The sequence below is a fragment of the Alternaria metachromatica genome, assembly GCF_023757995.1.
Source record: "Alternaria metachromatica strain BMP 0045 chromosome Unknown scaffold_32, whole genome shotgun sequence".
Lineage (NCBI taxonomy): Eukaryota > Fungi > Ascomycota > Dothideomycetes > Pleosporales > Pleosporaceae > Alternaria > Alternaria metachromatica.
Genome location: NW_026055523.1, coordinates 205,871 through 233,727, shown reverse-complemented (window position 1 = coordinate 233,727; position 27,857 = coordinate 205,871). Strand labels below are relative to the sequence as shown.

The 27,857-nt window shown below is 53.3% G+C and overlaps 10 protein-coding genes and 1 non-coding gene across 11 annotated transcripts; 6 read left to right on the top strand and 5 right to left on the bottom strand.

Moving 5' to 3' along the window:
* Positions 1–160: 160 nt before the first annotated feature.
* On the top strand, positions 161–2,188 carry J4E83_009404 (uncharacterized protein; the record flags this gene model as incomplete). Its single annotated transcript, XM_049336291.1, has 2 exons — positions 161–528; positions 574–2,188. 2 exons carry the CDS (start codon positions 161–163, stop codon positions 2,186–2,188), a joined length of 1,983 nt encoding a protein of 660 aa, XP_049184615.1.
* A 1,086-nt stretch (positions 2,189–3,274) lies between these two features.
* J4E83_009403 lies at positions 3,275–3,395 on the top strand. The gene has a single exon. It is a non-coding gene; the product is annotated as a tRNA-Thr (tRNA).
* Positions 3,396–4,368: 973 nt separating this feature from the next.
* On the bottom strand, positions 4,369–5,241 carry RPS1 (ribosomal 40S subunit protein S1B; the record flags this gene model as incomplete). The annotated part of the gene is made up of 3 exons (XM_049336290.1): positions 4,369–4,512; positions 4,561–5,062; positions 5,120–5,241. The coding sequence occupies 3 exons, from the start codon at positions 5,239–5,241 to the stop codon at positions 4,369–4,371; spliced, it is 768 nt and encodes a 255-aa protein (XP_049184614.1).
* A 5,145-nt stretch (positions 5,242–10,386) lies between these two features.
* On the bottom strand, positions 10,387–12,143 carry URC1 (putative GTP cyclohydrolase; the record flags this gene model as incomplete). The annotated part of the gene is made up of 5 exons (XM_049336289.1): positions 10,387–10,392; positions 10,442–10,512; positions 10,566–11,192; positions 11,244–11,654; positions 11,702–12,143. The coding sequence occupies 5 exons, from the start codon at positions 12,141–12,143 to the stop codon at positions 10,387–10,389; spliced, it is 1,557 nt and encodes a 518-aa protein (XP_049184613.1).
* A 580-nt stretch (positions 12,144–12,723) lies between these two features.
* On the top strand, positions 12,724–13,220 carry J4E83_009400 (uncharacterized protein; the record flags this gene model as incomplete). The annotated part of the gene is made up of 3 exons (XM_049336288.1): positions 12,724–12,726; positions 12,781–12,822; positions 12,873–13,220. 3 exons carry the CDS (start codon positions 12,724–12,726, stop codon positions 13,218–13,220), a joined length of 393 nt encoding a protein of 130 aa, XP_049184612.1.
* A 360-nt stretch (positions 13,221–13,580) lies between these two features.
* FUR1 (Uracil phosphoribosyltransferase, synthesizes UMP from uracil) lies at positions 13,581–14,257 on the bottom strand (the record flags this gene model as incomplete). The annotated part of the gene is made up of 3 exons (XM_049336287.1): positions 13,581–13,632; positions 13,682–13,853; positions 13,900–14,257. The coding sequence occupies 3 exons, from the start codon at positions 14,255–14,257 to the stop codon at positions 13,581–13,583; spliced, it is 582 nt and encodes a 193-aa protein (XP_049184611.1).
* An 870-nt stretch (positions 14,258–15,127) lies between these two features.
* Positions 15,128–18,490, top strand: J4E83_009398 (uncharacterized protein; the record flags this gene model as incomplete). Its single annotated transcript, XM_049336286.1, has 2 exons — positions 15,128–18,154; positions 18,206–18,490. 2 exons carry the CDS (start codon positions 15,128–15,130, stop codon positions 18,488–18,490), a joined length of 3,312 nt encoding a protein of 1,103 aa, XP_049184610.1.
* A 1,358-nt stretch (positions 18,491–19,848) lies between these two features.
* On the top strand, positions 19,849–20,857 carry RHB1 (GTP-binding protein; the record flags this gene model as incomplete). The annotated part of the gene is made up of 5 exons (XM_049336285.1): positions 19,849–19,903; positions 19,981–20,120; positions 20,272–20,400; positions 20,456–20,681; positions 20,733–20,857. The coding sequence occupies 5 exons, from the start codon at positions 19,849–19,851 to the stop codon at positions 20,855–20,857; spliced, it is 675 nt and encodes a 224-aa protein (XP_049184609.1).
* Positions 20,858–21,840: 983 nt separating this feature from the next.
* J4E83_009396 (uncharacterized protein) lies at positions 21,841–23,525 on the top strand (the record flags this gene model as incomplete). The annotated part of the gene is made up of 6 exons (XM_049336284.1): positions 21,841–21,866; positions 21,912–21,948; positions 22,015–22,087; positions 22,146–22,600; positions 22,659–23,286; positions 23,356–23,525. The coding sequence occupies 6 exons, from the start codon at positions 21,841–21,843 to the stop codon at positions 23,523–23,525; spliced, it is 1,389 nt and encodes a 462-aa protein (XP_049184608.1).
* Positions 23,526–23,814: 289 nt separating this feature from the next.
* J4E83_009395 (uncharacterized protein) lies at positions 23,815–24,988 on the bottom strand (the record flags this gene model as incomplete). Its single annotated transcript, XM_049336283.1, has 2 exons — positions 23,815–24,834; positions 24,980–24,988. 2 exons carry the CDS (start codon positions 24,986–24,988, stop codon positions 23,815–23,817), a joined length of 1,029 nt encoding a protein of 342 aa, XP_049184607.1.
* An 869-nt stretch (positions 24,989–25,857) lies between these two features.
* Positions 25,858–27,319, bottom strand: SU2 (Eukaryotic peptide chain release factor subunit 1; the record flags this gene model as incomplete). Its single annotated transcript, XM_049336282.1, has 4 exons — positions 25,858–26,650; positions 26,699–27,042; positions 27,089–27,138; positions 27,190–27,319. The coding sequence occupies 4 exons, from the start codon at positions 27,317–27,319 to the stop codon at positions 25,858–25,860; spliced, it is 1,317 nt and encodes a 438-aa protein (XP_049184606.1).
* Between the last annotated feature and the right edge of the window lie 538 nt (positions 27,320–27,857).

Sequence of the window (27,857 nt, the reverse complement as noted above, 5' to 3'; positions counted from 1 at the left end):
GGACATCATTCGATTCTTATTCACGACTTCACCGCGCCCGACACTCCCTCTGCGGTTGTCCGCACGACCTCACCGGACTCTGGACATTTTCCGTTTTCGTCATTCGGGGTAGAGTCATCGCCGAGCACGGCCCTGGACTGTTGGTTTCGTCACCGCCAGTATGGGTTCCCTCAGGACTCTGTTCCTGAGCGTGTATGCCTCGAACAGCGTTATAAGGACGTTGTTTCTGCCATTATGCTACACCACACTATTCAGCCCGTTCATACTCGCTCTAGCCTGGTACTTTGGATTCGGTCAAACGTTGCAGAACTCTATACCCGAAGACTTTTCCTGGTTCGATCTGCTACCTGCATTTGCAATTTCAGCAGTCTTTGTGTTGCTACCGACAAGGCTACTTTCAAGTCCAGGAACATCGACGAAAAGCCAAGATGGGAAGAGACGGGTACAATCGTTGCCATACTGGATACCCGGGGTACGCCACCTCTCGAGCATCGCATTTGGGGGCGAGGAGTGGTTAGCCAGCATTCGGTAGGTGTGCTCACAACGTACATGGACTTATCTGACCGAAGACAGCGACTCTGCAACCGCAAGCATAGTGGCGTACAAAGCTGCTGGAACCAAACACAACGTCTTATTATCGGAACCCCTACTTGACCAGCTCTACAACAACTGGAATAACCTGGACCGAATAGACAACAACCAACCCGCTATCCTCCGAAACGCCTTCAGCCTACCGAAAGTCATGGAAAGTCATTATCTCGAGCTTCAAGATGAGATCAACCAGGTTGTCAAAACGGAACTATACGACGAAGCAGCCAGAGACAATTTGATTAAAGCATCGCTGCGCATCTTGACCGAATCGCTTCCAGACCTCGTCACATTCAACTCATCGATCGTCGATCAAATGCAATGGGAGCGTGTCTCAAACGTGGAACTTACGGACGGAACCTCGGAAGCCGAATGCGATCTCTTCACACTCCTCAATGAGTTCTGCTGCAATGCTATTCTACCCCCGATTGTCGGAGCGCAGTTTACAGAGTCCTACCAACTCCTTGCCACCGATCTGGCGAGCTGCAACGAACGATTTTGGGCTCTCGCTCTCGGATTGCCGCGACTAGCACCTATCCAGGGACTACCAGGAGCAGCTCTAGCACGAAAGAGATTGCTTAGGAACTTTGCAAAGCAATTTGAAGACTTGTCGAATCCACCAGTGAGGAGGGTACCAGACGACGATGAGAGCGTGAGCGGAGAAGAAGATACCGACGCCGATGTAGTTACACCGCTCATGAAGCTGAACGAGCTCTTCACCAAGCATGAACTTCCAGCGGAACTACGAGCTTCGATCGGGCTTCACGTAGTTCACGATGTTTACTCAGAGGTCATGCCAATCGTATTCTGGACGGTCGTACACATCTACTCGTCATCCAAGGCGGAAGGTGCAAAGGCTCCACAAGATTCGCCTCTTGAGAGGATCAAAGCAGAATCCAAAACCTGGGCTCAAGCCATACAGCCCCCGTCGATACACCCATCTTTCCCAGCACCACCAGAGATACGCTACGGTTCAGTGAAGGAAGTGCTCACACCAACCTCGCTACCTTATCTTCGCTCATGCATCAACGAAGCTCGGCGACTATACAACTGTTCTATCAGCACATACAAAGTCCAAAAATCACTTCATCTGAAGGATGACACGGAGCAATGGGAGCTAGAAGCAGGCTCGTACGTCGACCTGGGCCTCTCTCGATCTCTCATGAACTCATCACCAACACATCACATCTCACCACGAACCTTCCAGCCCGACCGTTTCGTGGATACCCCAGCGTCATCATCCATCGTTTCGGCCACCGATATCTCGCAATCCTACAAAACCAACCTCATCATCTCCATCGTGTCCGGCATCACCCAACTCTGGGAAATTTCACCTGCCCCAAAGAAGAGCTTCTTCGACCACATCCAAGAAGCAGGGAACGAAGCGTCATTCGGTGCCGAAGCGCCTACTGCAGAGCAAAAAGCCGCTAAAGAGGAAGCGAGCAGGGAGAAGGAAGATGCCAAGCGGAAGGACGCCAAGTGGGTGCTTCCCAAAGCGGTTGATGGAGCGGGAATAAAAGTTCCCAAGGGAGACATCCGGGTCAGGATACGGAGAAGGGAAGGGTTGCCTGCTAGCAAGGTTGTGCGGAGGATTGGTTAGCGTTGATACTGGGGCTTTCACCGGAGCCAACGTGCGTGCATGACCAGCATCGGGGTGTAGATACTAGCCGCGTAATACACACATCGGTAGCCAGAGAACTCTACGGTATGGAAGGCTTTGCGGAGCCGCGATAGTATATGCCCGTGAGTATTGACCGTGGCACGGGCCGGTCAGACAACAACGACATGTATCGGACCGTGAAGTGCGTACAGTCAGAGCCGACAAGTAAGCAGGCAAGCATCCAGGTAGCAACCACAAACCACGATCACCATCGACGATGAGAACCACTCTATCCCACCCATGCAGCGCCTATGCAATCCACCTAGTCTGACACTCTCACCCCAGCCCAACCCAACATCTCCACCCACTACTCCACATCCCTCCCCAAACTCTCCACCCTCCCTAACCACACCCAGCTACCCACGATCGATCCCGATGCCCATACTCCCGTACCTGCACGCGTTCGCTGTCGCGAAGTAACGCTGGCTGACGTCTCCCCACCTCTCGTCAAAGTAGCGGTGAAGGCACATTTCTACGGTTGAACCAACGTCGAAACCTGAATCAGCAACCACAAACTTGTCCTCTTACCCGCTTCCGCGCGAACTACGCGAAATACAAGACTGCGCAAGGCCACATCATCTCATAACGATCAGCGCGGCTTTGGAAGTCGAGACGCTTCGATTTTGCGTCGTGTGTAGGTCATTCGTATTGATTGTCGCATTGGCATTGGCATGCTCGCACACCGCAGGATTGAGGTTCGGAAAGGTCCGCTTCGGCGTGACACTGTTTATCAGAGTTTGGGTTGCAGATCGAAGTTTATGGAATGGGGGTTGTGAGATGGTTAGGGGGTACATCGGAGGGAGGGTTAGTCGGATGCTGTTGTGCATGGTGGTCGGAAGTGCAGGGACGTTCGCCGGCGAATGGTCGTCCGACCTCGCTTATTCCGTGTGACGTGTGAGGCCCCACCCCACACAGATGTGATCATTCTGATCGATTGCGAACCGCTGTAATCAGCCCTTGCATTTATGCACCGCTATATACTATTTAGTTTCACTATCCTTCATCAATTAGCACAAGATGCTCGCAGCCTTCCTAGCTCAGTGGTAGAGCGCGTCACTAGTAACGCTAGATCCGACTTGGATCGAGCTAGTCCCGAAAGGGACATCACGTGATGACGAGGTCGTCAGTTCAATTCTGGCGGAAGGCAACTTCTTCTTTTTGCCAAAAAGATTTTTTTTCTGGGCTAGAATGCATGCAAAGAGCGCGTAGAAGTCGCTGTAAAAGCGCGGAAAAGTGTGTGCGTACACAGCGTGTGATAGATAGCCGCATCTTTCCAGACCTAGGCGTATGCTCTTCCCACAACACCACCCACCCGCATTGCGCGTGAACACGCTCACTTGAAGCTACATCTCTTTTTACTTATGCCGACAGCAGGGTTGCGATCGTATACTTGTACAAAAGTTAAGTGTGTGCAGATTATGGTCGCGCGAAAGCCCCTTCTACGTCGCTCTTTCCAGATACCTCTGCACCCCGACAACACCACTGTCCTATACCAATACACTTGCATTGCGCATGAACATGCTCACTTGAATCTACCTTCCTTTTTGCTTATGCCAACAGCAGGGTTTCGATCGTGTACTCAAACGAAAGCGTTGGGCACAGGCTGTTGTTGTGCGAAAGTCACTTCTGGGTCGCTCTTTCTAAACCTTAGAAATCTACACCCCTTTCTAACCTTACAATCGCACTAATCGACGTACTGCGACATGCTTGTACTACTCACAACGTATGTTCACTTGGACTCGCTACCTTCACGACGGCCCTTGCCTAGCAATACGCAATTCCAAGAGGGCAACAGCGCACGCACCATCGACATGAACACGATCGTCATAAGATCCCCTCTATCCTCGACAATCTCGCCTGACATTATTTCATCACAACAATGCCCAGTCACATCATTGCAGTACTGAATTGGAACTCATCAATGTCATTTCCATGATACTTTTCCCGCATGACCTGTTAACACCAGATGCGGATCGTACCCCATGCACGCCATCACTGCCGCGGGATCGCATCAAGGGCATGTTTATCTTTCATTGTAAACACAAACACCTTTGGAATGCCGATATCATGCCGCGGTAAGTTGAAAAGACCCAAGAACCCCTTGCCTATCCAACAAGACCTTATACCTCTTCAAGGACGGTCTCCTTGAACTCGCGCTCAACCTTCTGGCCAGAGTCGTCCTGGCTTGACTCGCCGTGGAGACCGAGGAGGGCACCAAGGTCGAACTTGGGCGCCTTGAGGAGCTTGACCTTTCGGACGTGGACCTGTGCCATGTTAGCCTGTCATCCTCCATTGTCCATGCAACCACATACGTTCTGGAGGGGGTAGATGCCCTGGGTGGCCTTCTCGATCTCGCGACCGATGACCTCGGGGATGAGCTTCTGGGTGAGCTGGGCGAGGGTGCACGAGCTGGCGTCGCGGGCCATGATCTCAACCATCTTCTTGCGGATGGCCCTGATCTGGGACGACTGGGCGTATGTGGTCTTCTTGACCTGGTTCGGTCGGCGCTTGGTGAAGGCGATGCAGAAGAGGCGGAGGAGGTAGTCGTCGGTGGTCTTGACAACGACGTTGGCCTCGATGAGGGTTTGCCACTTGCGGACGAGGGAGCGGAGCTTGTCGGAGGTGAAGTCGAGACCGTGGAAGTTGGTCAGGCAGTTCTTGCCCTGGACCTCGTCGACGCGGAGCTTGACCTTGCGGAAAGCGTGGTCCTCATCCTTCTGGAGATCGGCGAGCGAGACCTCGAATATCCGGCCCTTCAGAGCGTCGTTGGCGTTCTTGAGACCGGTGGTGCGGTTGACGAGGGTCTTTCCGACACTGCAGAGAGCGAAGAGTAAGCATAGAGTCCCCGTGTGGAGCAGCGGGAATTCTTACTCTCGGACGGCGAAAGTTCCTGGCGCCTTGATGTTGTACCAGTCCTTCTTCGCGAAGGTGTCGGTCTTCTTCTTGAGACCCTTCTTTCCCTTTGAAAGACGCTTGTTCTTGCCGACAGCCATGATTGCGAGTCTTGTTGTCGGTCGTGGAAGGGTGGTTGTCGCTGTCGATGTCGGAGACTGAGAACTCGCAAATTGGTGGTGTTCGAAATCGCTTAAGCGAGCCCAGTAGCGCCGCGCATCACGTGTGCCAAGCCCAAAATCGAGTGCGGCGCTCAGCAGCAACAGCACTCCAGTGCACATCACGGGAAGATCAGCAGTGAATGGATACAGAAGGAGGGTATGCTGATCGCGTTCGGATGCATTGCGGGCAACATAGCAGCGGTGATGCTGCACTTTGAGATCTCTCGAGTCGCCATCTGTGGCGCATGCGATACCTGCCTTTGCTGCACCATAATAGCTGTATAACAGCAGGAAGGCGCGGCAACTGCGAGGTGCGCATGATATGATATGGTCGTCGCAATAGTTGGGTAAAAGATGGTGTTGAAGCGAGTCCATGACCACGCAACTCCAGCCTCGCGTCTCTACCTTGGTACGTCTGCGAAACCAACATCACCTGCATCACTTTGTTCACACACTAACAATTTGCGCTGCCAAGTAATGTACATATGTTACATTGCTGCGGTCCTATCTTCGCAGTTCAGCTGTGGCGGACAGACTACCTAGGTAATTACCCATCGCACACGCTAGCACCCCCATCCAAATTCCAGTTACATCTTCGCGTCTTCTCCAGCCACCGTCAGCCAACGTCATCAATGCGATCATCATCGCAGACGAGTTACTGCGTCCAGCATCGCGAAGAATATGGATATACATCCTGTAACAATTTCCTTCCTCCTCTTTACATCTCGACATATCATTGTCGTGACGTAGATCCGTTGGTCCGACCCATACCCATTACCGTTCCCCGTGACAATAGAGACGATGGCCAGATGTATGCCTTCCAACAGCGCAGTTTCCAGATTGGAGACTATCAGCTTGCGGCGACTCGATACAGATTGCTGTACAGTTGCTCATAGAAGAGAACGTGAGTCTGGTAGGTGTAGCGGTGGTATGGCGGGTGTTGTTGATAGAAACGTCCTTGATCATGACATCAAAGACTGATGCATGTCCAATCATGTCTTGACGTCAGATCGGTCTTGCTGACCATATGGGTTCTGGTTCTGGCAGAACTTCTCAAAGTCAGGAAAGCTAATGTAGCCGTCTGGAAGAATGTCAGTATGGAGCTGCTTCAATCTAACATGCTCAGTGCTTACCCTGCTGCCTGTATTGGCGGACGTAGCGGTCACTCTCGGTTCTTGACATGGAAGGCCTCTCAGAAGTGTAGGCCGGTTCCGACTGCAACCTCGATCGTGGAGTGAGCATCGGGCTTCCAGGTGGCGTCTCGCCTCGAGGTGTAGTAGGCGATGAAGCAACCTTGGCCAGGAGGATGGAGGCCTTGGTCGGGCTACCGGATGTTGATGTTCCAGAGTCCCGTCGAGAGGTTACAGGCACAAGCGTGGTGAGGCATGGCGAAGAAACGGTTGATGGTGTTAGAGGTGGCCGCCGGCTTGCTGAGCGAGATCGTGCAGGCGCCTCAGTAGGCAGCGAGAAGTAGTATCGTGGATGGCTAGACATGGCGAAGATGTGCGTCGATCGACAGAGAGCGAGTGTTAAAGTCGGAGAATTACTGCGGTATGGAATTGGAGAATGACGGAGGGCGGGAACGGGTAGTATGTATAATGGCGTCCAAATCGCCTAGACGCTATTCACCCCATACTACCGAATGCATGTATGTATAGTGACGCCTCTGCTCGTTCCAGGCACCCTGGTCGACGCCAGGTGCATCAGCAGCCCGGAGCTCCCCACTCGACATCGCTGGCCTTTCGGGCTAGTTATGCATGCCGAAGTGGGTACCGCCAGAAAACGTGGACGTTCTGAATTAGTCTGCTTGCAAGGGAGGTGTGCTGTCACGCTTTGACTCGCCCTGACTCGCCCCTGATGCACACAAGACCACCTCACCTCCATTTCTCTAGTCTGGTAGTCTGCTGCGAGCTGCTGCAGGTGTGAGTTGGCCACCGCCGACGATGCGGATGACAATCATGAAACACTTTGTCGCGATCTAGTCGACAATGGCAGCGTACCTCGCGAGCCAAATCGGAAAGGTCGATTTCGCCTTAACTGCGCTTGCGGTGTGGCAGGTCATTCGCGTCGGCCGTTCCTGATTGGCATCGCGCTCCTCGATCCCAGGCCTCGCCGGAAGAGCGGGTGCACAGCCATAGCGGCGCCGTCGCATCCTCAAACCATGGCATCGGCGGATGCAAGCCGCACTCCCAATGAACATCCGTCATGGCTGCGCGGTGATGACACAGCCAGCGCTGCCCTGTTCTCCGCCCAGTTCCCGGCGAGCCTTCCTTGTTGTGTATCAGGAACGTTCGAGAGGGGCACACGTATGCTTATCCACAGCCTAATCTGTTATCGAGTCCAGACGTCGCTGCAGACCGCCGTGCGGTTTGTGCAACGAGACAGGTACCGGACTGCAATGAGCCTCATTCATATCGGCCACTTTGTCGGTGACGACATTGTCTCAGCTGAGGGTTTCTATTTCTGCCGTGTCATGCAATGCGGATGACATCCCTTGTCATCGAAAGTCGAGAACGTCGTACTTGCAAGGGCATCCTTCCCCTACTTTCGTGCGATCCGGTTGGAGCATAAAGACACGCGAGAAGACCAACACTTTCGACACCGGTCGCTATTACATAGCCTTTCATAACTACCGATCGCGTGTTTCGATTTCGCATGTCACGTCGGTAGTGTCTTTCCGTGGCATGGCAGTTGAGGGGAAGCCACGTACTCGGCATTCTATCGCTTAGAGACTGCTACGATGCAGGTCATCAATCACCGCTTGCGATGACCAAAAGCCGATTGTTCTTTCTGGAATTACTAATAAGGCAGTCCAGAAATGCAAGAGCTGTTGTTAGAGGTAGTAACTACGAGCGCCCCGAGATCTTCTCGGGACATTGTGAGATGCCTTCAGGGTTTGGTGGGATACATCCCTGGATAGGAACACATCCGCCCCTCCATCTCGTAACTCTGCAACCAGGCGAACACTATAACCCGTATCTCTATCCGGCGATGCTTGGGTTGACTTGTTCTGGAACGATGATTACCTCGCCTCGCTCCACCTCCGCGTCAGCTGCTCTCACATGTTGCCATGCCTTCCGTAAAGAGCGGGCAACGCTCCGATTTGACAGTCCTGCTCTCAACGCCGCATTCTCAGCTGGGCGCCTGATCCTGAAGGTTCAACAAAATATTGGTAAAGGACCATGTAAACTGTCTTTGGAAACACGATTACGGCCCTTCTTCTATATCTACGGGTCATCCGATAGGCAGGCCAAAGTTTCGCTCGTTCATCTCGAGAGGCTGATGCAAGAGCCGAAAGCTATCTAGCATCATGCCGTGCTGCCCAGTCCGTCATTGTGTACATACAATGTGGTTAGCCATACCGACGTGCATGCTAGACCCGGGAAGCGGGAACCCCTCCACGCCGTCATAGCCGCGGCCGTTGACCAGCAAGTTTGCAATTCCGCATCCTCATCGACGATACATTCCCATGTACTCTTTTCGGACCGGAGACATCCAGCACTGGGACCCAAAGTTCGCATGCCCCAGCGGCTAGCCATAACACCAAAGGCAGCTTTGATGCGTTGGTGTTTCGTGACGGTGCTGAGGCCCTCCTCAACATACCCCTCACTCAAGACACCCTCAGCTCAGACGCCTCTGCCCCAAGTAAATTCTCCGCAAATCCAGACACGCTCCTACGGCAGATCTCGCCGCCGATCCTGTCCGAAAACTAACATACATACCCGCTCAACACCATACCGAGTCTTATGCTGCGTCTCGTTCTTGAGCAAGCGAGTTGGAAAGCGCCTGTCACTGCGGCAACGCAGAAACGGTCGCCGACAGTATGACGAGTTTACCGCCACTATCGTAACCACACTGCACTCCACTCTGCAACTCTACCGATAATCAGCCAACTAAAGCTTACATCTGACCCTCTACGTGCGAACAAATAAAAACACATTCTTTTTGATCCACCCCGTACTCTACCTCACCGAACAACGGCGAAAGCGAAAAGAACCACCACACTAGATCACGATGTCCCAAAATCTGAAACACATCTGAGTGGAGTCGTACGCAGTTCCCAACCACCCACAACCACGCACGCACAAAGAAGCGGTAAGCAGAAAAGGCACCAAAACAGCAAGCAAAGAAAAAAAATCAACGTGTACCAACACCAGCGGTCAACCCAATAAGCGGGCCGCTCCCGGCAATCAATCGGTGTCCTTTGCTCCGTTCACACCAACAGCCCGTCCGTCTCATCCCCCCCACTTCCGCTAACACACCAAATCCCAACACGTGCACACTTCCACCACAACACCCACATAACAATCCGCATTCTAGACCCTTGATTCCCACATTTCTCGCCTGCCTAACACGTGCAACACACCGGTAGATCGTTATCTCCAAACGAAACGGCGCATCTGCAGCTGTCAGGCCAGGTCATGCGCGGTAGGTGCGGGTAAGGCGACGCGCGGGTGTACCAGGGTGAAAGGGAAAACACAGTGACAGGGGCGATGAGGGGCATAGGGGACCGGGTATGCTGGTATAGGGACAGCGATCATAGTAGATGGGAGGAAGTCAAGCGGGAGGTTTTGTGCTGTTGCGGTTTAGTGGCGGTACACATGTATGCATGAAGTGACAGGGCTTGGGGCGTTTTCTTTCACGTGTGTTATGCGAGTATGACTGGAATTATGAGGTGGGTTTGCGTGGTGGGGGGTGTGTATGGTAGCCGGTGGGTGTTTTGGCGATGGGAACGCGGTATGCGGAGGGAGGCGTGTGGACTGTGGATACGTGTGTTGAGGGGACTTGATGGTAAGCGATTGGTTGGGGGGTGGTGTTGTTGGATTGGACGGTGGCTTGGCTGTTGCTATCTGCACGTGAAGATGGTGGTAGAAGTATCGCATCGATCATCATATAGAGATGATACAGTAAATGTGTAAGCACGATCGAAAGTGAAGTAGTTTGAAGTGGCATGATGTGTTGTGTTTTGACAGTGCAGTTCTTTCTATGTACTATCATCACATGTCGAGATAGGCAATTCGCTCTGTACCGCTAATGGTAGCTTACTCCTACAACATGTCACCTCGTTCATGTCATCCGAGTTCTTCAATGCTAGATTGAGGTCAGCATGGGTTCATGAGGAGTCACCAGTTGCACTTACGTCGACGTCGTCCCAACCACGACCCTTTACGTTTGCCAACTCGTCCATCGACATAACATGGCCAGTTGTGACTGCGACATCCTGTTAGTAATTGCCCAGAGCATCAGAGGGAGTAAGAACATACAGTAGCCAGCTTGAATCTTAGCATCAATCTCGACACGACTATCCGCCGGGATCATATCGTCGGGAATGGGTACACGCTCATGGATCGGAATGCCTTGATCGACAATAGCATCGTGCTTCATGTTGGACATGCTGAGCATTCTGTCAATCTTGGTGATACCCAGCCAGTGCAGGATATCTGGCATTAGAGCCTGGAAGCGCATGTCCTTGACACCGGCAATGTTCTCGGTGCGCTTGAAGTACTCGCTGGCACGGTCTTCGCCTCGCTTTCTGGCGTTGTAGACGAGGTATTTCGTGACCTCACCCAGAGCACGGCCTTCCTTGCGGAAGTAGATGACAACACCGCTGCCACCCTTCTGGGCCTCTTTGACTGCTTCTTCGATACCGAAAGTGAGGTAGGGACGGCATGTGCAGATGTCAGATCCGAATACGTCACTTCCGTTGCATTCGTCGTGGATACGGAGGGCGAGCTTCGCACTGGGGTCGGACATCTTTGCTGGGTCACCGAAGATGTAGACAGTTAGACCGCCAATAGGAGGGAGGAAGAGCTTGATGTCGTGACGGGTGATGAGCTCTGGGTAAGAACCACCAGTTTCTTCGAACAATGTCCGGCGTAAAGTTCCCTCGTCTTTCAAATGCGTTAGTGGATGTAGTCAGAAATACATTTCGACTCACTTACCAATGTTGAAACGCTCAGCAACACCAGGCAAGTACCATACAGGCTCGACTGCGACCTTGGTGACCGCAACCTCACCAGTCTCGTTGACACAAATCTTGCCATCGGGAACGAGCCTGCCTTTCCTTACACTCTCCTCAAGTTCTGGCACTTTCATGTGTGCTCTGGTGATGGCAATGGTAGGTCTGATCTCAACATCATCCTTGTCCATCGTTTCCTTGTACAGCCAGGGTGCGAGATGGCCGTATGGGTCCATGGCCACGATCTTCTTTGGGTCGCTCCATTGCGGGAAAGGACCAATCTTTGCGGCAGGCTCAGTGTTGGTGAAGTCTGGCTTGTGTGTGATGTCGAGGTTCTTGCTGGCAACGGCCAGAGCATTGTAGATGGAGTATGAGCCACCATGAGCACCAATAGCTACAAGATGTTAGAAACTAAATGTATAGTCGTTTAGATGTACGTACCGTTGCGTCTTCGGATAGTGTTCGCATGTCTTGACACAACGACAGGGCCACGAACAGCAGGGTCCTTGGCACCCCATTGCATTGGCAACGGGTCGACACCGGCTTGGCCGGGATACGAAGTCAAGATGATCTTTGAAATCTTGGATACACTCGTGCGACGTGGTTGGGCATCAGCATTTGAAGGTGGCTGCTCATACTGCTCGCTAACAGCTTCTACGGACTTCTCTGGCTCAACTTCCTTCGCCTTCTCGCCGTCCAGCTTGCCATTGGCAGCTTCACTTGCTGCCTCGTCCTTGATTTGCTTGATGCCTGCCAGCATGTTCACACGGCCGTTGATCTTGTCGACTGAAGCTGCCAGTACGGAGTTCTCCGAGCGCAGCGCCTTGAGCCCATCGAGAATCTCCTTGAGGACAGCATCGCTGGTGGTGCTTTCAGTAGACATGTTTGGTAATGGTAAATCTCATACAAAGTAGTACAGGATCTCTGATCTTAAAAGATAAATAGCAATCGCGATTGCTGCGTTGGTATCGAGTCGTGAAACAAAGACCGGTGAGCTCCGGTGGTAGGACGAACACGCAAGATGATGTAGAAGTGGGGAGCGGACAGAGTCACAAACACAACTTTGAACAAACGTCAAAGGGGACCAGAAGAATCCAGAGAAGGAGGAGAAAGAGGGAAGAGGAGGATCAACGTGGTCAGATATTAGGAGCTCGCCGGCGGTGGCAGCAGCGAACAGCTGACTACACACGTGCATGATGGTCGCGGCGAGCGCTGATAGGAGCGGGGGCGCTTATCGGCTATCGACGTATGCGGCAGCTGCAAGGGAGCGACAGGGATCTTGGCGGTCGGAACCACGCGAGACTCGAGACGCATTCAAGCCAAACTCGCGATTTCGCGTCACTGCACACGACACCGGCGCGACAAGCACCAAACACGGCTCTGGATATCCCCACCACAATTGCTACTTAATAATTACGTGTACACACACCTTCCCCATCTGGCGACTCTGACCAACGCGAAAAATGGTGCGTTCCTCCCGGCTTCACGGTATCGCAGGCGCAAACTAACAGCAATGACAGGGCAAGCGCAAATCCTCCAGCAAGCCTCAAGGCCCCAAGAAGGCAGGCTCTACCCTATCCTCCTGATGCCCCGCCAACTAACACCCCTGTAGAAGGAGAAACTCCCGACCACCTTCCAATGTCTCTTCTGCAACCACGAAAAGTCCGTCAGCGTCTCCATCGAGAAGAAGTCGGGTGTCGGCAACCTGCAATGTAAAGTCTGCGGCCAGACCTTCCAGACCAACATCAACTACCTAAGTGCGCCCGTCGACGTGTACGCCGACTGGATCGATGCGTGTGACGCCGTCGCGAAGGAGGCAGCCAAGGGCAGCGTCGAGACGGCGCGGAGTACAAATCGCATGGGCAGGATGCCGACGGCGCACAACCAAGAAGACGACGACGGCGACGGCGGCTTCATCGAACACGACGAGCCTGACGCCGAGGGCGAGTACGCGGACTGAGTTGCCCGGGGGCCATCGCGCGAGAGCGACCAGGCGTGAAGGCTTCAGGCCTTGTATAATACATGGGAATATGGGGAGCGGATCATGGCTTGCACGGCGTTTAGGATACCAAAAAGGGTCCGCAGATTCACGGTGGCGTTTCATTATCGTCGTCAGCGTCAGGCTGAGTGTGTTCACGGTTAGCTGAGCGCAGCCTGTAGAAGTGTACACAGTAATCAAGCGTGTACATCAATGACCCTGGTACGCCTATACTCATGTGGTTTTCTTTGAACGAAACCATGCTACTACATGCCCAACTAAACCTAAGCCGCCCTGCGCCCAGCAAATGCTATCGATGAACCGGAGATGCTGTTGATTTCTTTACATGGTGTAGAAACGGTCGCCAAAGTCACCCAGTCCAGGGACGATGTAGCTACACGTCATATTAGTATGGAGCGGTTAGGAGATGGGAGTAAACATACTTCTTCTCGTCCAGACCCGCATCAACAAAGGCAGTGACCACTCTCACCTTGGGGAACTTATCCGCAAGGTTTTGTGCGCCTTCTGGGCTGGCAATGAGGTTGAGGAAGAGAATGTGCTCCTCTGGCACGCCCCGCGACTTGAGCACATCGATCGCCATGAGTGCCGAACCACCTATCTCCATCAGCAGTGCTTACGCAAACACGCCTTGTGTACTTACCAGTAGCCAGCATAGGATCCAGCAACAAGACCCATCTGTCGGCAATGTCCTCAGGCAACTTGTCGTAGTACAATTTCGGCTTACTAGTCTCCTCGTCCCGCTGAATCAAGATCTTTCCTATGCGTACGCTCCTACAGCAGTCCCTCAAACCCTGCTCCATGGACTCTCCCGCACGCATAATCGAGACACCACAGATCTTGCCCTCGAACTTGACACCGGAGTAGGTGCGACCTACTGGGGTGGTGATCTCCTGGGACTCTGTTGGCAGGTGGTTGAGACCTTCTTCGACAAGCAAACGGATTATGCGGTTGCTGTAGAAGATGAAATCTGCGCGGCCGGTATTGCGATCACGTATCATGCTTTGAGGTTGTTAGTTTAGGTAATGGTGCCCGACCATGGTGTTGGTCATGGTTCACGGGGCTCTTACGTGAGCAATGCTATCAGCTGAGGGGATTGAGGTAGGATGTGGACATTGGCCTGCTTGAGGGGAGTTGAGACGGTAGCTGTTGGTTTCAGATTTGAGGGACGGTATTCGGGGCCCAGGGATTGGGAAGGCGGATGCGAGTCGGAAGACATGGTTAGGGAGAGGCTGAGGATGGTCAGTCAAGGTCATGCAACAGGAATCTGGTAGTATGGAGATGTTTCAGAGCCAAGATACAGCATCCTAGCAGGAGCATTTGGGAATATGTAAACGTAGTCATAGTCTAAAATGAGCTTACCGGCGCGTGAATGTGTGAGTAGAGCTTGTGCTGTTGGAAAACAATTTGATATTGTGGGGTGGTAAGAATGAGATGGAGGTGAGAGCAAGACCAAACGATAGAGCAGACTTTTATCAATGGATACGATGTCCAGATAAGAGGCAGGAAAGAGGAGCTGGAGCGTAGGTGGGCTAACAGTCTAGGCTCGTGACCGTCGGCGAAGTCCTTCACTCTGTTTGGGAAGGAGCAACCCATGCCCCGCTGTTTAGCGTGCCTGTCGTTCGGGACCCTGCTTGGATCACCAGCCACCATGCAAACAGCCGCTTTGAGCATTTCACCGTGACTGTGATGAAGTCGCGACAATGAGAGAATAGGTTTGCGGTGAGCGAACGCGTGGGCCGACGCTATCAAGCTGAATGAGAGCGGTTGCCGAGACAAGCCATCCACGGTCCCTGGTGCCACCCGCCTGCTGCGAGATGCGCGTCTGAGCCAACTTTGGGAGCGTCACCACAACACGCCTACGCACCGACATGGCCACGACCATGTTCGCCAATTTCACGTCCGGCGACCGTCGCAAGAAAGTCTACGGCAAATCCGCGCGTCGCTCCACCCTGCCGCCGCCCCTTCCTGATTCCAACGATGATGCGCCGCCATCCCCAGACCGACCGCGGAAACATCCCGCAGCCTTGAACGGCTCGCTGAAGAAGGCCGGAGACACATTGAAGGCCAGCACGGGTCTGGAGAATGCGCGCGCAAGGAACGCCGATGTCGACGTCTTCGATGTGCCCTCCGACGACGACTTCCTGTCGCGTCCGAAGCCCACGAAGAAGATCGTAGCGAAGCGTCGGGCACCTGAAGCAGGCTTGGAAACCTCAACTTCTTCTAGAGGGGAGGCCGTGGTGGCATCCAAGAAGCCAGCGAAAGCTTCACAGCCATTGCGCAAGCCTGACGATGCGAATACTGCCACCGTAAAGAAGACGCTGCCGACGCCCGCGCAAGTTGCAAAGCCCGTACAGGCACCGCCACCGCCATCCTCGGATACGATCGCACCTCGGACACTACGCGGGAAGACGCCTCAGCCCGTGGAAGCACAGAAACAGGCGGCAAGGGATCCGAAGTCATCACAGAGGCCGGTGGCCAAGGCAAAGGCGTCTTCCGAGACGACGGCCGCTGCGCCGACAGCTACCAAGGCTCAGAAGAATGCGAAGATAACCTCGGCACTACCTGCGAAAAAGACGGCAGGAAAAGCTCTTGCCAAACCGACCGATGACCTCGCTGTGTTCGACATACCGATGTCGGACGAAGAGGCTCCGCCAACTGTCAAAAAGATCTCACGTCAAGCTCCGCAGACAGCACATAAAGAGCCTCCCGGGAAGTCCAAGACAACATCGGAAGAGTCTCACAAGGACACTACCGAGTCGGACGAGTCGAATGCATCGAACAAGCGAAAGCGCAAAGGGTCCATGTCGTCGACTGCCACAGTGGCTACGCCAGTGGTACAACAGACGACTGAACAGACGGCGCATCAGCGGAGCCGGAAGGTTCAGAAGAACGAAGAAAGTGCTTCACCGGGGCATGCATCACTGTTGCAGCCCGTCGCAGGCGCAACACGGAAAACGCAACCGCCAGCGCTGGCACTCAACAAACCGACAAGGACGAGGCAACGTACCGTACCTGTCATGGCACCGCGAAAGATGACCAAGGGCCAGTCCTCTCCCGCTACTCTAAGCGGCATGATACCGAATCGCCAGGTCCCCAGGCCATCTCCTGTCAAGAAAATCCCAGACGTGCCTGAGATTGAAGACGAGACTATGTATGACATACCAGATCCGTTGACCACCCCTGTTCGGAAATCCAGACCTGTCGTACCTGGCTCCGTGACACCGCGACAGAGGGATCTCTTCAGCGGCTTGCTAAGCGATTCATCGTCCTCTGCTACACCAATGCCAAGCCTGGCGAACTTACAGCTGACGGATCGCAAACCGAGATCACTTATCGGTAACCTGGCAAGATCAAAGTCTGATGTCACTCACAGTGCCAAGGCCCGTAAGAGCAGACTCATTGACACTCTTAAACCAACCGAGACCAGCTCGGACGATGACGAAGAAGACAGCAGCAGCGATGGTGGAGAAGAGTCTGAAGCAAGCTCAAAACATCCCTCGTCTGCAAGAAGATCTGTACGAGAAGTCGGAAAAGAGCAAGCTTCAACGGCGTCCTCTGACGACATGGATGTGGACAAGCAAGCGAATGTGGACAAGCAAGCGAATGTGGACTCACAAACATCGCAGACAACGTCTGGTTTCGGCATGCGTCCAAAGCTCACTTACGCAATGGCGCGGTCGTACCTAAAGGAAGACAATCCAGAGGATGACCTACTGATCTCGATGGATCTAGACGATGGCTTTGGGTCTCAGTCCCAGATGGATACCAGATCTGTATCCGAGGATGACCCCGAGCAGAACAGTCAAGCACAGGCTCAACAAATTCACGAGCTCAAGACACGGGGGCGTAACATGATCATCGGATATGAGATCGAAATGATGATCGGAGACATATCCGTTACCAACAGTAAGAGTATGAGGCGTAGCGCAATGATTGATCTGTGCACCAAGATGGCCGATGAGACGTTCTGTCATCAGCTTGTCGACTCGGCTCTGGCCCATCAGTTCTTCCAGAACATCGCTGGCGGTCGCGAGATTATCTTCGACTTTGTCGCTGCCGTCGCCACAGTATTTATCCTCCGTACCAACCCTACCCACTCTGTCCTAGACGAGTTACAGGAGACCGGCAGTTTCGCTCACTTGATCGAGCTAGCCAGCAATGATGCGGATATCAAGGAGATCGCCAAAGATCGCAAGTCGAACATGTCTAAGATTGCTAAGGAATCGGTATTCACGTTTCGCACCCTAGTCCAGCAAAGCTCTATCTGGTCATCCAGCGTAGTACAGAAGATATCCCCCCAGCTTGTCGCGCTGAAAGCTATCGAGTTGCTCATCATTGGTATGCGGAAGGCTGGCAATGCTGATAAGCTACTTGATCAAACGATGATCTCCCAGCTCGTTGAGATGGCTTCGAAATCGAATGATCGGTTGCAATCGGGCAAGGAGGGAAGCGCGGACAAAATATGCCTGGAAACAGTACTTTCCATACTCGAGTCAATCTCTGCCACGAGGCAGATCCAAGCCTCCTGGCCGACGGGTGTGCTTCAGCGTATTGCGGGCTTTATGCCTCGGTTCTTCCAGCCCGACAGCGCTGCATCAACTATGCTCGCTGTCAGGCTATGCATGAACCTGACGAATAACAAGCCAAAGGCTTGCCAGCCGTTCTCAGCAATGGCTTTTGTGCAGCCGTTGACGCATTCCATCGTTGGAAAGTTTGAGTCGATCAGTACGGGGCTAGCAACGGAAAAGCGGACAGAGGTTTTGGATAGTCTCATCTTGAGCTTGGGTGCTGCCATCAATCTTGCGGAGCTGAGCGACGAGATGAGGCTTAACGTCGCTGATCAGATTGACGCTCTGGTCGCCATCTTCCTGGAGGGTTCAAAGCGTGCTTCACAGGTACGTACGCGTTCAGCAGTCATGCTTTCAGCAATGCTAACCCTGCTTTAGGCTGCTTCTGTGGAAGAATCGCATTCTGGTGTAGCCATTGGATATCTTGCCGTGCTCCTTGGTAATCTGAGTCTCAACGACCAGATAAGGGCAAAGGTCCGCACGCTGCTACCGAACAAGCGACTTGACACCCTTGTCGACAGCATCAAGGAATTTGTCCGTGTGCACCAACACGTTGACCAGAAGGCAGGAAATCTTGAGGGAACAGAGGGTCAAGAGGCTTTGCAGTCCTATACGGCGCGCCTCATGCTTGTCGTGGAACGGTTACAGAATGCGAGCACTTGATGGTGCAGAGATGCAGAGGCTTGACTCCGGTATCCCGCCTGGGCATTGATTTATTACTGATCAGACGCACTTTGCCTTTACTTGATTATCTCTCGGGTTGTTTACCATTGGGCAGCAAGTCGTTTCCCTCTTGACAGGTAGGTTCTTATTGGTTAGGCCTTTAATGGCTATGGCATGATACCCCGAATTACGCGTATGCGGTCATTGCTGGGAAGGGATCGCTTGTATTGTATATAAAGATTTCGATACCCCAGCATCTTGGACAGAGATGTGAATAGTAACGGTCGTGCAGCGAGGCTCTTCAGGCTAGCAAATGACCCGTAGCAGTTATATGAGAAACCTGCAAGCTTATACTGATTGAGCGACATGTCGTCTATTCGTCGCCGCTATCCGCTCGTATTCCCATCGCGTAGGCAGTAGAGGCTAAATGAAGGCTTGTAACCTCGCACGTACCCGTCCGTAAGGCTGCACCCGACCCAGAAGGCCGGCTCAAGTGACGCAACAGCCGGCATGTGGAGTGGCTCTGCCGTCGGGGCAATTTGCGAGATGCCTTCTACAGAACTTCCATGCAGCGGGCGTGTGATATCCGGGCGAGCAACTTTTTTCACTTTTGCAACGACTTGCATGTGATGGTTTCGCCTTGAGTCAAGAACGCCCGACATCATTTCGGCTAAGTTGTATGCTCGGGGCATCGGGAAGGGCAGCAATAGTTTCTGACATTTCGGAGGTTCTTGTGGCGCTGAGTGGTTGTAAGTGAATGGAGTATCTGCAGGTAGTGTGCTGGACAGGTTTGCGCTAGGCTCGAGACGATTGGCAATACGTAAATGAATGCTTCGAGAAGCTCTGGATTCGTCGGCTACGGGGTGCACTGTTCGGCTTGGATGGCCAGAACTGCGGAACCCAATACCAGCTGCTCGGTGCCAAACCCAAAGCGATATATCATGGTTGCCCAACTTTCATATGCGGCCGCGAGTCGTTGCTGCTATATCGAGATGGGAGCCGGCAGACATGACGGCATCAGCACCCGGTCGGGGACTTTTTTTCGTGAGCGACGGCTGCTCTTCACCTACAACTCTGGCACGACGCTCGCCGAAGTTTGCCTCGAACCATACATCCTCACGACAGTAGCTACAGCGCTCGGGCCAGTGAACCAGCTTGTTCGTGCCACACGCACCCATCACCTGCAGCTAGACGGCGTCATTCCGGGCTGGAAGCTAGCTCCTACAGGCAATTGGCAGGTCCGAAGCACCAAACGCAACCTAGGCAGCTACATCGCAGCGGTGGACTGAGACAGCCAAACCTCAAACCTGGCGAGTCGTTCAGCTTCCTCACGACCTCTTCCCAAACCCAGCAGCAAGATGGCGCCCCCTCCCAAGCAGAGAAAGGTGGCCATTGTCGGCAGCAGAGCCGTCGGTACGTGGTTGCCCGAAGCTCGCGCAGGCTTCACATGCAAGTACCAACAAACAGCATACTGACGCGAGGGTGCACAGGCAAGTCGAGTCTGACGGTGCAATTCGTCGACGGGCACTTTGTCGACAGCTACTACCCGACCATCGAGAATACTTTCAGCAAGATGATCAAGTACAAGAACCAGGACTATGCGACTGAGATCATCGATACGGCTGGCCAGGTACATGAGGTTTTCTTTTCCCCCGCGTCGCGAAGCTCAGCCCAGGTCGACGCCCCACCTGCGATGCTTCACGCGCGTCTCTGCTGAGCATGCCATGCCGTGCACCTCAAGCTGTTACTGAGCACCCGCTGACTCGGGTACCGCCTTCCAGGATGAATACAGCATTCTCAACTCCAAGCACTTTATCGGCATTCATGGCTACATGATTGTCTACTCGGTTGCCAACAAGCAGAGCTTTGAGATGGCGCGCATCATTCGCGATAAGATCCTGAACCACCTTGTGAGTCTGACATGTGACACGCTCCGCGCCACTGCCTAACCACCCCTCACACTAGGCCGTCGAATGGGTTCCCCTCGTCATCGTGGGCAATAAGTCTGACCTGCGTCCCGAACAACGCCAAGTCACGCCTGAAGACGGCAAAGCCCTCGCCGCCGAGTTCAAATGTGCCCACACCGAAGCCAGCGCGCGCTACAACGAGAACGTACAAAAGGCCTTTGAGCTTATGATTGCGGAGGTGGAGCGGTCCCAGAACCCTGGTGAGCCCGCTGGCGGCAGCAAATGTACAGTCATGTAATTCCAAGATTCTTGACTGACATGAGCGCGTGTACCAGTCGGCGTGGACAAATACCCGGCCCTCCAGAAGGAGCGCGAGGACAAGGAGAAGAAGCGGCGGAACAGTGCGCACCTCCTCAAGCACCCGTTTGACCATCTCACGAACGCGCTCAAGAAGAAGTAAGAGGAGGTATACTTTTGTTTGGTTGTTGTAGATGGCATAGACGGCGGCTGACTTGTCGCGATGATTCTTTTACGCGTTCTGGGTTTTCACTATCCTCATGGAAGGCAATAGTGTGTAATGGCGTAATGGTGTGAGCGGCGGTGTAATAGGCGTTATTATCTGGTATTCTGGGGTTCAAGCTGTTTGTCAATGACGATGTTTCACGGCTGTAGTACTACGTATCACTTTACGTTACTTTCAACAATAGACGGTATACGTTCATGTCAGCTTAAAGTTGTGTACATGAATGTTCGCGTGGAGTTCTGAAGGTCACGCCGGGCCCTGCATTTCGACTCGACAGGCTTGCGATGCACCGACCACCACCCACCATTTCTACCCACAGACCTTACAGTATTAGGAAGCTCGAAGCTTTGACGGAAAAGCTACTGCTTTCAACGGCACTTCTGTCCAGCCTACTCGATTCGGCAGTTTGAGCTTTGATGCTCTGCAAGATGTGTTTTGCCTCCGATGCTTTCCTGTAAACCTGGGCTTGGGAGATATAATCCATCTTTGAAATGCACAAATGTTGTCACATCACCGGTGCATACGTCATTCATTTCTACCTTCCCAATAAAGCAGTTTCGCATCCCGCCAACGAGTGCAGCACTTTCAATCCCCGTGGTATCCCAGCGGAAGAGGAAAACGCCAAGCGTTCTGACCAGACTCGTCCTGATCCGCTCTAGTGCGGGTCGCTCAATCTAATCCCTGTCGCTGTTTGAGTAAGGTGCGGGACACTGATGAGTCCCGCGTTTTGTACATCTCTCGATACGAGTCTACTCACACCACACACGACGAAATTCTGCTTGTGATACGCAAGCTGAGAGACGGAAAGGATGCTCGATATGTACGTTGGCTCTTTTTTTTGCGCGAAGAGAAAGTGGGGGCTGCTTGGATGCGCACGCGCTGAAGTCGGGCTTGGAGGGGCTGGAATTGCGGGAGTAGGCATGGAGAGGGCGAGATTGGAGGTTGCGTTGGGGGTATGAAGAGATATGGGCTGACATTCGCGTCTATACAGAAACGACTTCATCAAGGAGCGCGGCGGCGAGCCCGACGTATGTATTCCCCGACTCGTTCTCGCGCGACATTGAATGTTGTTGTCATGCTAATACTGTGACCAGAAAATCCGCGAGTCCCAGAAGAAGCGATGCGCGCCCGTCGAGATTGTCGACGAGATCATCGCAGACTTTGAAGGCAAGAGCGACTCCAAAAGTCTTGTCGGGAAGGTCACTAGAACTTACACTGGCTACAGACCACCGTCGCACACAATACGATGCCACCCAATTCGGCTCCAAGATAAACGCGGTCCAGAAGAACATTGGCGCCAAGAAGAAGGCCAAGGAAGATGCCTCCGAGCTGCTCGAGGAGAAGAAGAAGTTGGAGGCCGAGAAGAAGGAGAAGGAGGCTGAAGCTGCGGAGAAACTGGCCAAGCTGCTCACAAAGACGAAGACGGTCGGAAACTACGTGTACAAGGACGTTCCAGTTAGCGATAGCGAGGACAACAATGCGGTTCAGAAGACATGGGCTCCTGCGGACCGGAAAGCAGAGTTCAAGGCAGATGGCATCCCACATCACGGTGTACTTGCGCGGTTGAACGGTTACGACCCGGAGAGAGGCACCAAGATCGTTGGTCACAGAGGATACTGCTTGACTGGATACGGTGTCTTCCTCAACCAAGCGCTCATCAACTACGGCCTTGAGTTCCTGGTAAGCGCGCAAAGCACCGAGTTCTACAGAACGCTATACTGACATGATCATTCCCCAGTTCAGCAAAGGCTTCACACCCAACCAACCGCCCTTCTTCATGCTGCGCGACCAGATGGCCAAGACCGCACAACTCTCCGATTTCGACGAGGAACTCTACAAGGTCACCGAGAGCAAGGACAAGCCAGAGACCGACAAGTACCTCATCGCCACCTCAGAACAACCCATCTCCGCCCTTCACTCCGAGGAGTGGCTACACGACAAGGAACTGCCCATAAAGTACGCCGGATACTCGACAAACTTCCGGAAAGAAGCTGGTTCGCACGGCAAAGACGCATGGGGAATCTTCCGGATACACCAGTTCGAAAAGGTTGAGCAGTTCCTCCTCACAAACCCCGAGAAGTCATGGGAAGCTTTCGATGAGATGTTGGCCAACTCTGAGGAGTTTTACCAGAGCCTAGGTCTGCCTTACCAAGTGGTCGCCATCGTCTCTGGTGCGCTGAACAACGCTGCTTCGATGAAGCGCGATCTTGAAGCCTGGTTCCCTGTCACGGGTGGTGGAGAGTACAAGGAGCTTGTTTCCATTTCCAACTGCACCGACTACCAGACGCGCGAGCTGGAGATTAGACATGGGATTAAGAAGTTGAACGCTACGAGGAAGGAGTATGTTCACGCGCTCAACGGTACTCGTAAGTTACTCCCGGCACCCCATCTTCTCGCTTGAGAAGGGAATCAGAAAACTAATTTGTGTATAACAGTGTGCGCGACTGAGCGAACTCTTTGCTGTATCCTTGAGAACTACCAGACACCCGAAGGCTTCGTCGTTCCGGAGGTGCTAAGGAAATACATTCCGGGTCAGCCTGACTTCTTGCCTTTTGTCAAGGAGTGGAGGGCGCCCAAGGAACCTATTCCTGACCGGACGAAGTAGATGTTTGTCGCACTTGGTTGTGGCTGCGAGGATGCATTGGCGAACAGCATCGTGCTGGGAGATTCAAAAGGAAAAACCGTCTGTACGCTGAGTAATAGCCTTGGCGGGTAGTGAGTAGTTCACGAACGAGATTACGAAAGAGCAATTCCACGCATCTTAGAGTGTTGAGATGTTAATGTGATCTAAATGATATCCTCCATCCCTAGAAACCACCCTGAAGGAAACAAAACATCTCCTTCTGATCCCCTCATTCCTCCCCCCCGCCACCATCCACCGAACCATCACCGCCTCACTCTCCCCCTGTCTCCCCCTCATCCACAAGCCTATTCTCCCAACTCCCCAACCACCTCCACCCCCTACACACCTTATCCAGCTCTCCCAGCGCTTGATCCACATCCCCATCCCCGTCTTCCCCACCACCACCATCCGTCTTCCTCCCCTTGAACTCGACAAAGAAAACATAATGCCAATTCCGCACTCCACTCGGCCTCGTATTTATACTCGTCAGATTAATCCCATGACGTGAAAACACCGTCAGACAATTCGCCAGCGCACCAGGATTGGAGTGCTCGATGGTGAAGGTGATGAGTGATTTCCAGGTGTTTGCGTTGTTAGAGCTGGGTGATGGCGGTGGCGGTGGAGTTGGAGTTGTGGGTGTGGGTGTGGGTGTGGTTGTAGATGGCATGGCATCATCGTTTTTCTGGCGTATGACGAAGAATCTCGTGCTATTCCCCTTTTTATCGTTGATCTCCCTGGCAAGGACGTCCAGTCCGAAGAGCTCTGCGGCGATTTCACTAGACAAGGCGGCGGACTCGCCGGTTTTATCTTGACTCGCGATTTCCGCGGCTTTGCTCGTGGAACTCACGTCGTGCCTCTCAGCCGTCTTGAGGTACTTGGCCAGAAAGTTCTTGCACTGGCCCCAGGCCTGGGGGTGTGAATACAGCTTCTTGATGTGCGAGAAGTCGGTTCCATCTCTTCCATCCCTCCCATCTCCATCTCTTCCATCTCCATCTCTTCCATCTCCATCTCTTTCGCCAGTACTTGAAGCATTCGAATACCCCAATAAACAGTGCTTAACAGCTACATACGCCTCTCCCGTAACAAGAATATCGGGATACTTGTTATTTAGGTCGGCGAAGAGGTCGAGGGTGAAGACTACGCTGCCGTTTGAGCTGTTTTCAAAGGGCACGACGCCGCGGTATGCGGTGCCGGATTGGACGGCGGAGAAGACGTCTTCGATTGTTATGGAGGGGGTGAGGGTTACGGGTGGGGTTGTTGGTGAGGTTGGGGGGAAGGCGGAGAGGGCGGCCTGTGGGGGTGGTGTTAGGATGGGGATGTGGGGGATGGGTGGTGAAAGATTGATATTAATAGGGGAGAGAGGGGAACTTTTGTCATCTATTGTTTGTGACGAAAAGAAGGATATACGGAAAAGTGGTTGTGACGAAAGACTGAACCAGTGACATTGTCTGTTCAAGCTGATGGCTAGATTTGAGTGGGGGAACCCAATCATGGCTATCATACTCTTATAATTTGACTCACCTGATGTGTATAGCTGCCCTCAGGACCCAGGAAGGCCACGATCGGTCTCTTTTCATCTGCCATGTTTGTGCGTGGTTCCTGAGACGTTGCGTATGTACACAGATAAATCACCAAATCTCGGAATGACGTCGGAACCCGGTATCGGCGCTAGTAAAAGCAAAGACTAACTTGACATCCCCATGGGGCGTGTTGCGCCCTAATGTTCGTCTTGAGATTGATCGAAAGGGTGGGGCCATGTACAAAGCACTGAACGTCACGCGCATCACTACGAACATTCAATCTCATTTTCAAATCAATTTTATATTCAGCTGGAGTAGAGCGAGCGACAAGCTGACGCATATTGGGCGAGCAATCTGCCTGTCCTTCTTCCGTAAAGGACTACTTTTCAAGAGGTTCGCAATCGACAATTGACGGTAGCCACCCTTCTGGATCCCTATGCTTTCTAGTCCTTATTGTAGCTAAGTTAGAGCTTCTCAGACCGAGGTTTGAAGAGGTCGAGCCTGTATGAGGCTGCTGCCTCTCCATGCAAGCGAGAGCGGGTCGTGGTAAGAATGGTGCTGGTCGACCTTGTAAACATTAGTCAATGGTTGCTGGAGGACGGATACTAGTCGTACATTGCAAACCCTCCATAGGCACTCCCATCTTACAATCTGGAAAGGCGAAGTGTCGTTGCTTCGACTACTCCGGCCCTGATCTCGGACACGTCTTTTTGACTTTTCGCGCAGGTAGCGGACGTTCCGTCACTCGAAGCGAGTGGGGACGCTACCTCGCAGTCAGCGAGGGCGCACAACCGTCAATCATCGTAGAATTCATCTTCATCTTCGTCGAAGTCTTGCAGTTGCTCAAAGTTGAGCGCATAACGGAGGATGGCGCCGATACCACCAAAGCCCTTGACGAACTGATTGCCCTCGGAAGAACGGTCGGAAACAAACTCCAAGTTGGCACCAAAGTCGCGGTACTTTTCGGCGAGCCACTCAAGCATAGAGCCTTGATCGATGACTTCCATCTCTTGGCCGGTTTCCTTGTCCATGAATATGCTTCGGTCCTCTTCTTGCTGCTTGGTGGTGTGGAGGATAATTTCCGCGCCCGCAGAGCTCTTGAGAACCCAGCGAGTGATCTCCAGGTTCTCAAAGACAATCAGAGTCTCAGCAGCACCAGCCTCCAGAGCCTTCAGGGTGTCGTCGATACCGTAGCAGACCTTGCCGGAGTCCTTGGAGATGTGGTCAAAGTACTCGTTGATGAGCTTCTTCTCCTGAATGAACTTGACGTTGCTGAGGGTCTCGCCAGCCAACTCGATGGCCTGGTTGAAACCGTTCTCGCCTCCGTAGGACACATCGACGACCTTGATGACCTTGGACTGCAGACGGTTATCGAAGAGATCGGATTGGTTAAGGTCGTTCTTGAAGTCGGCGGAACCAGCGAGAATGATACCGGCTACGTTGACCTTGTCGGCGGTGATGAAGTTCTGTACAGCCAGTTCGGCGACCTTGCGGACGTAGTTGTGGCGCTTCTCTTCACGAAGACGGGCGAAACGCAGAGCGGATTGACCACCACGGCCGTGCTTCTTGGGGAGATCGACGGAGAACCTGCACCGATTAGTGAGCTGTATGCTAAAAGGTATTGGTCGCACTCACTTGTGGACAATCTCACGCGTGTTTCCAGACAGAGTGCCAAAGAGCGCACCGTTTCCGTCCATGATGATGAAGCCAAACTTCTGATCCGACTCTAGCAGTTCGCTCAGGGCCTCGGTGTGGAATTTGTTGTCGCAAAGGTATAGCGACGTGTTGATAGGCTTGAAGGGCTCGAAGTCGATGTTGATCTTGCGCTCCTTGCCTTCCGCGGTGATAATTTCACCGCAGTAGACAACGAGACCATTGGGCGGGACCTTTGAGTAGAGCTTGAGGCGCTGCTGGGTCGAGGTAATGGCCGACAGGACGGAGAGACGGTTGACGCGCGACTTGATGTTGGAGGCGGTACCCTGGAAAATTAGTGACGGCGCCGGCGCAGGGTGTCCTGGTACTCACGAATTCTTCAGCCAACATCTTCGCGGCACGTGAAACCTGATCCTTGGGCGCTGCACATGGTCAGTCTGCGGCATTTTGCTAGGTCGTCAGGTGTCACATACGGATGATGAGGGAAATCATGGATGTGCCATTTCCGCGGGCTGCTTCGAGACGCTTGATTAGCTTCTTGACCTTCCAGATCTCGATGTTTTTCTCGGCCTCATTGGGCTGCTCATTCTTCCCGGACGACATGGTCGCGGCGGTGGTGTCGAGGTGAGGTAGTGGTGTTGGTGGGGTCGAGAGATTTTCTTGTTCGGCGAGGGGCAAGAACAAGCGACGTAGCTGCCGACTGGCGGCGGGAGGAGGGTGGAGAGCGCGGCCTGTGACTACTGCGCGCCTTGGCTACGTGAATGCGAAAGTCTTCAGGAGAGGCAAACGGCAGCCCACTCGGCTTATGTGAATTTATTTGTCCCTGACTGTGCCCGTAAGGCAGCACAGTCACGGTAGGGCAGTCGACTGGGCGCTGACAGAGGCTCGCTTGCACGGCCACTCAGCGGGCGGCGGGCATGGAGAGCAGCAGCAGCGCATGTGCAGTAACCCGTTATCAGCGCGTGCCTTGGGTAGCTCCGGCTGGGGGCAGCTATGACGGCAGACCGGCGGGGCCGCATGAATCCCTCGTGATAGCCATCTTGACTTTCTGCGTCGTTCTATGGCAGACGTGCCTCGCTCGGCGCTTCTTTATATAATCAGGACGGTCATGGATAGCGGCTATCACCCGCAATCCACCAGG